The following is a 7,017-nucleotide window of genomic DNA, read 5'->3' on the forward strand; positions in this document are numbered from 1 at the left end:
AGGGAGGCACAGCTTGGCATCTTAGACAGCCAGTCTTCCCAGGTGACAGCTGCTTGAGAGTTCACTCCGGACGAGATGGTGCTGACCAGGTGAAAGGCAACTCGTTATTTTCACTATACTATTTATCCGTCTCTTTCTTTACATCAATTTATTTATTTCGCTGTCTACACATCTGTTTGACTGTGAGTCTTTATCTATGAACATTATCCAGTTGTGGCACATTGTATCAATATCCAGCAGGGCCTCAGGCAGGCAGAGAAGAATATACTTATGAAAATGAGGCCATACCTCAGCGCCCCGGAAAATATGCAGGATATGAAGAGTCCTGCCAGGCCAGGGACAGAGCTGAAGCGATCCATGACGTAGTACGGCAGAATCTGGTCCTTAGAGTGGATCAGCCCGGCCTTCAGAGGGTCGCAGTCCTCGTAGGTCGCGAACAACACCAGACCTGCAGTCAAACACCCAGAGAGTGTGAGACTGTGCATTAACTATTACTGGATGGTCTTTGGCCTTACTGGAGCATATATTGGATGGGCGTGGGGCCTACTGCAGCATATATTGGAGAGTCGTGGGCCCTACTGGAGCATATACTAGAGTAACTAAAGGGTCGTGGATCATACTGGAGCATATACTAGAGTAACTAGAGGGTCGTGGGTCCTACTGGAACATATACTACAGTAACTAAAGAGTCGTGGGCCTAACTGGAGCATATACTAGAGTAATTAGAGGGTCGTGGGTCCTTCTGGAACATATACTAGAGTAACTAGAGGGTCGTGGGTCCTACTGGAACATATACTAGAGTAACTAGAGGGTCGTGGGTCCTATTGGAACATATACTAGAGTAACTAGAGAGTCGTGGGCCCTACTTGAGCATATATTGGAGAGTCATGGGCCTTACTGGAGCATAAACTAGAGTAATTAGAGGGTCGTGGGTCCTACTGGAACATATACTAGAGTAACTAGAGGGTCGTGGGTTATACGGGAGCATATACTAGAGTAACTAGAGGGTTCGTGGGTCCTACTGGGACATATACTAGAGTAACTGAGGGTCGTGGGTCCTACTGAACATATACTAGAGTAACTAGAGGTCGTGGGTTATACGGAGCTTATACTCAGAGTAATTAGAAGGTCGTAGGGTCCTACTGAGCATATACTAGAGTAACTAGAGGGTCGTGGGTCATACTGGAACATATACTAGAGTAACTAGAGGGTCATGGGGCCTACTGGAGCATATACTAGAGTAACTAGAGGGTCGTGGGGCCTACTTGAGCATATATTGGAGAGTCGTGGGCCTTACTGGAGCATATACTTGAGAACTAGAGGGTCATGGGGCCTACTGGAGCATATACTAGAGTAACTAAAGGGTCGTGGATCATACTGCAGCATATATTAGAGTGACCAGAGGGTCGTGGGTCACAGTGGAGCATATACTAGAGTAACTAGAGGGTCGTGGGTCATACTGGAACATATACTAGAGTAACTAGAGGGTCATGGGGCCTACTGGAGCATATACTAGAGTAACTAGAGGGTCGTGGGTCATACTGGAACATATACTAGAGTAACTAGAGGGTCATGGGGCCTACTGGAGCATATACTAGAGTAACTAGAGGGTCGTGGGGCCTATTAGTAACTAGTAACTAGAAATTCATGGGTCATACTGAACATATACAGTAACTAGGGGTCATGGGGCCTACTGGAGCATATACTAGAGTAACTAGAGGGTCGTGGGTCCTACTGAGGCATATACTAGAACTAGAGCGTCGTGGGTAATACTGGAACATATGAAGTAACTAGAGGGGGTCATGGGGCCTACTGGAGCATACTAGAGTAACTAGAGGGTCGTGGGGCCTATTGGAGCACTTACTTGGTAACTAGAGGGTCGTGGGTCATACTGGAGCATATACTTGAGTAACTAGAGGGTCATGGGCCTACTGGGCATATACTAGAAGTAACTAGAGGGGTCGTAGGTCATACTGGAACATATACTAGGTAACTAGAGGTCTTGGGCCTACTGGAGCATATACTAAGTAACTAGAGGTCATGGGGCCTACTGGAGCACTATACTAGAGTAGCTAGAGAGATTAGTGGGTCTCTGGAACATACTAGAGAAACTGGGGGTCGTTGGGCCTGCTGGGCATATTCTAGAGTAGCTTTTAGGGGTCGTGGGTCATACTGGAACATATACTAGAGTAACCTGAAGGTCGTGGGTCATGCTAGGAGCATATACTGGGGTATCTGGAGGATAGTAGGGAGCTCTATAGACTTATGCTAGAAGTATAGAGGGTCGTGGGTCCTACTGGAACACATACTAGAGTAACTAGAGGGTCGTGGGTCATACTGGAACATATACTAGAGTAACTAGAGGGTCGTGGGGCCTACTGGAGCATATACTAGAGTAACTAGAGGGTCGTGGGTCATATCGGAATATATACTAGAGTATCTAGAAGGTCGGGGGTCATACTGGAACATATACTAGAGTAACTAGAGGGTCGTGGGGCCTACTGGAGCATATACTAGAGTAACTAGAGGGTCGTGGGTCATACTGGAACATATACTAGAGTAACTAGAGGGTCGTGGGTCATACTGAGGCATATACTAGGTAACTAGAGGGTCGTGGGTCATACCGGAATATATACTAGAGAGTATCTAGGGTCGTGGGTCTTACTGGAGCATATACAAAGTAACTAGAGGGTCGTGGGTCCTACTGGAATACATACTAGAGTAACTAGAGGGTCGTGGGGCCTACTGGAGCATATACTAGAGTAACTAGAGGGTCGTGGGTCCTAATGGAACATATACTAGAGTAACTAGAGGGTCGTGGGTCATACTGGAACATATACTAGAGTAACTTGAGGTTTGTGGGTCATACTGGAATATATACAAGCGTAACTAGAGGGTCGTGGGTCATACTGAGGCATATACTAGAGTAACTAGAGGGTCGTGGGCATACCGGAATATATACTAGAGTATCTAGAAGGTCGTGGGTCTTACTGGAGCATATACTAGAGTAACTAGAGGGTCGTGGGTCCTACTGGAACACATACTAGAGTAACTAGAGGGTCGTGGGGCCTACTGGAGCATATACTAGAGTAACTAGAGGGTCGTGGGTCCTACTGGAACACATACTAGAGTAACTAGAGGGTCGTGGGGCCTACTGGAGCATATACTAGAGTAACTAGAGGGTCGTGGGTCATAGTGGAGCATATACTAGAGCAGGGGTTCTCAACCAGGGGGAAATTCCCCCCAGGGGGGGAATTCAGGTTTTCAGGGAGGGGGGAAACTGATTCGGGAGCAAGAGATATGTTCGATGAGAAATCAATCACAGAATTTTGGCCCTTGATGTGCGATTCCTACCCAAAAGTGGCAGAAAGAGCTATCCGTGCATTGCTTCCGTTTGTGTCGACATATCTTTGTGAGTTAGGCTTTTCAACTCTGTTGCAAATTAAAACGAAGCACCGTAGTAGATTAGAGGTAGAAAATGACCTGCGTTGTGCCCTTTCAAGCACTCCTCCGCGTATCCCAGAATTGGCGAAGAAAAAACAATCACAGGTTTCTCATTGACAGTAATCTTCATCTGAATAAAATTAATTACAAATTTGCAATATCCTGGTATTCTATTGAACTTTTTGTTTATTGCATTATGCTTCAGTTTGGTCTGTTAAGTAATTCATTATAAAAAAAAAAAACTATTTTACTTTTATTCAAGTTTTATAAATCCATCAACATTTTCAATTGGGATATAATTTGTAAAACTCCACTATAAAAATAATCCATGTAAAATTGTAAATGTATATGAACTAATATGGAAAAAATAAAGGATTTTCAGTATTATATGCATATTATTTGGAATGCACTTTTTGAGGCAGACAATCTTGGAAAGGAGGGGGGAATGACATTCTGACATATGGTGAAAGGGGTGCATGGGGCAAACAAGGTTCAGAACCACTCTACTAGAGTAACTAGAGGGTCGTGCGTCCTACTGGAGCACATACTAGAGTACCTAGAGGGTCGTGGGGCCTACTGGAACATATGCTAGAGTAACTAAAGGGTCGTGGGTCCTACTGGAACATACACTAAAGTAACTAATGGGTCGTGGGTCATACTGGAACATATACTACAGTAACTAGAGCGTCGTGGGTCATACTAGAGCATATACTAGAGTAAGTTCAGGGTCGTGGGTCATACTGGAGCATATACTAGAGTAACGAGAGGGTCGTGGGTTCTACTGGAGCATATACTAGAGTAACTAAAGGGTTGTGGGTCATACTGGAGCATATACTAGAGTAACTAGTGGGTCGTGGGTGAAACTGGAGCATATACAAGAGTAACTAGTGGGTCGTGGGTCATACTGGAGCATATACTATAGCAACTAAAGTGTCGTGGGTCATGCTGGAGCATATACTAGAGTAACTAGTGGGTCGTGGGTCATACTGGAGCATATACTAGAGCAACTAAAGGGTCGTGGGTCATGCTGGAGCATATACTAGAGTAACTAGTGGGTCGTGGGTTCTACTGGAGCATATACTAGAGCAACTAAAGGGTCGTGGGTCATACTGGAGCATATACTAGAGTAACTAGTGGGTCGTGGGTTCTTCAGCATATTCACTGGTTGATAAAAACTTAATATAATAAAATGTTTACAATAACTAACATCCTCTTCACTCTACGGTCAGCTGAAGGGACGCCATCGGCTGTTGAAACTTATTGGTATAGAACCACTGTAGGTGTATGTAACTAGTCCAGTGTACATCAGTGGATCACATCCTCAGTGCACCATTGAAATCACATTGTACAGAACATTAACCCTGACCTGTGACCTTCACCTTTGACCTCTTACTTACAGCAGTAAATTCTCCTCGGCCTTCAACTAACCCACGAGTCAATATTTTGCTTAAGATTAGTAATTCCTGTTTTAGCTAGTTTGTTGACACTCTCAGGTGAGCATGACACTACAGAGGGTCAAGACAAAAGCCAGTTCTTACCAGTGAGGGTCAACAGGACAGCGTCGGCGGCGAAGTATGGGACGAGGAGCAACACTGACCTGAAGAGAGAGTCATAGTAACCATTGTGGTACACCTGACACCTTTGTTACTCTCCCTCCTTGCTTCCTTTCTTTACACTCTCGTAAACAATCATGTCCCTATCTGTAAACGCACATGCACACCTGTACGCAAGTGGAAACACACACACACACCCACGCAGTACTCACAGGTAGGCGTGGGTGAGGGTCTTCATGCTGGAGTACCGCTGGATGGCCGTCTGGGAGCTGCCGTATTTCACAATGCTGTTGAAGAAGCCTAACCACGACAGACCCCACACGGTGTGTCGCTCAAATATGTCCGGACTCCAGCTGACCAATACAACAATTCAGTGTAATACAACACAGTAGATAATAATGGAACAAAAAACAAACAAATAATACATTATGTTACGGTAACATAAAACCATTAAATTTTCTATTGTCTTAGCTGGCCTCTTGTTAATTAAGCTTAATAATCGGCCTTTTTTATTACAACATACGGATCCTTGAACAATACAAAGAAGGTAAATTAGATACACAATTATCGCCGGAACCTTGAAACTTTGTAGCTTATTGTTTGTGTCTGATGAACTTACTTGAAAATCTGTAGTCCTGCACGCTTATGTTTGACGTTGATGTCCCATACCTTCTGCAGGCTGCCCACCTCGTTCACTCCCATGATGACGATGGTCATGAGGCCTCCCAGCACTATCACAAACTGTAGGGCGTCGGTCCACACCACCGCCTTCAGGCCTCCCTGCAATGTCGACACCTTCACTTAGAATATTTAGTTATAGGCATCGTGAGTGTAAACCCCTATGGTGTAACCATTAAACAGTATTAGAGATGTTATATAAGTCAAATCATTATACAGTAGATTTATTATAATCAAGTTCTATGCTGAAGACGTGACATTAAAGTGAGGTCGTTGTGTCCCACAGATAACTAATATACTGAAGTACTACGTCACACACAGGCTGGTAGACTTAAGGAAGTTTGTCCCAGCATAAGAGGTGGAAGTGAGAGCTATGCTGGGCATGACGATCAAGAATAATGGGGGGGATCCTACACAGGCCACTAAGCCTTCCTTCCCCGACGTGGCCATGGAATTCTCTAATTATGTATATATTTGTGTAATCAATGCTCACGATGGTAGTGTAGAAGGAGGCGATAGCGCCCACGACAAGGATGGCGAGCCACATGGGGAAGTCGGTGACGGCAGCGAGGGCGAGAGCCGGGGCGTAGATGACGATGGCCTGGTAGAGAAGCGTCTGCGTGATGAAGAGGGCGCTGGCGACACGACGCGTTGTCACAGAGTTGAACCGCATCTCCAGGTACTGTGTGAGTCATGACCGTACAAGTTAGTGTGGCAGTGTTGACAACTGTCTGCCTAGCAGTTGTACTTTATTACTATCTGTAAGTTGACAGTCTTAAACGTGAACTTCTCTCGTTTTAGATTGCCTGGGTGACGTTATTCCGGTAACAGAACATTTGGGGACACTGCCGTAGGGAGGTTTGGGAAGGAAGATGGTGAATGGTATTAATGTTAACTTGCTGCATACAAATATAACTTGTATTTTTTCCTCTCCCTAAGGGTAAGTTAGATCACATACCTGGTAAGCGGAAACAATTTTTAGTTCGTAGTAGAAGGGAACGAAGACGGCGGCGGCAATGGGTATTGCCAGGATGCTAGATTTGGTAAGGAAATATTGCATGTTGTGGTAGAAGATCTCAGCGGGGAAGCCTGTAACCAAGGTATGTGGTGAGTGTGGTGATCCTGGTGACCTATGTTACGTCCTGGATCACCTTTAGTAACCCTCCCATGTCCTACATCACCTTCACTAGCCCTCCTATGTCCTACATTACCTCCAGTAACTCTTCCATGTCCTGCATCATCTTCAGTAATCCTCCCATGTCCTACATTATCTTCATTAACCCTCCCATGTCTTACGTTATCTCCAGTAACCCTCCCATGTCCTACATCACCTTCACTAGCC

The 7,017-nt window shown here is 45.1% G+C and overlaps 1 protein-coding gene across 1 annotated transcript; it reads right to left on the reverse strand.

Annotated features, from left to right (window-relative positions):
* Window positions 1-3: 3 nt before the first annotated feature.
* Window positions 4-6,764, reverse strand: LOC121879592 (sodium-dependent multivitamin transporter-like; the record flags this gene model as incomplete). Its single annotated transcript, XM_042386262.1, has 7 exons — window positions 4-81; window positions 289-448; window positions 4,983-5,041; window positions 5,210-5,350; window positions 5,617-5,777; window positions 6,169-6,357; window positions 6,634-6,764. Coding segments are annotated over 7 exons (919 nt in total), but the record flags the coding sequence as incomplete, so codon positions are not given.
* Window positions 6,765-7,017: the final 253 nt, after the last annotated feature.

Source organism: Homarus americanus, unplaced genomic scaffold, assembly GCF_018991925.1.
Source record: "Homarus americanus isolate GMGI-L3 unplaced genomic scaffold, GMGI_Hamer_2.0 scaffold31921, whole genome shotgun sequence".
NCBI classification, from domain to species: domain Eukaryota; kingdom Metazoa; phylum Arthropoda; class Malacostraca; order Decapoda; family Nephropidae; genus Homarus; species Homarus americanus.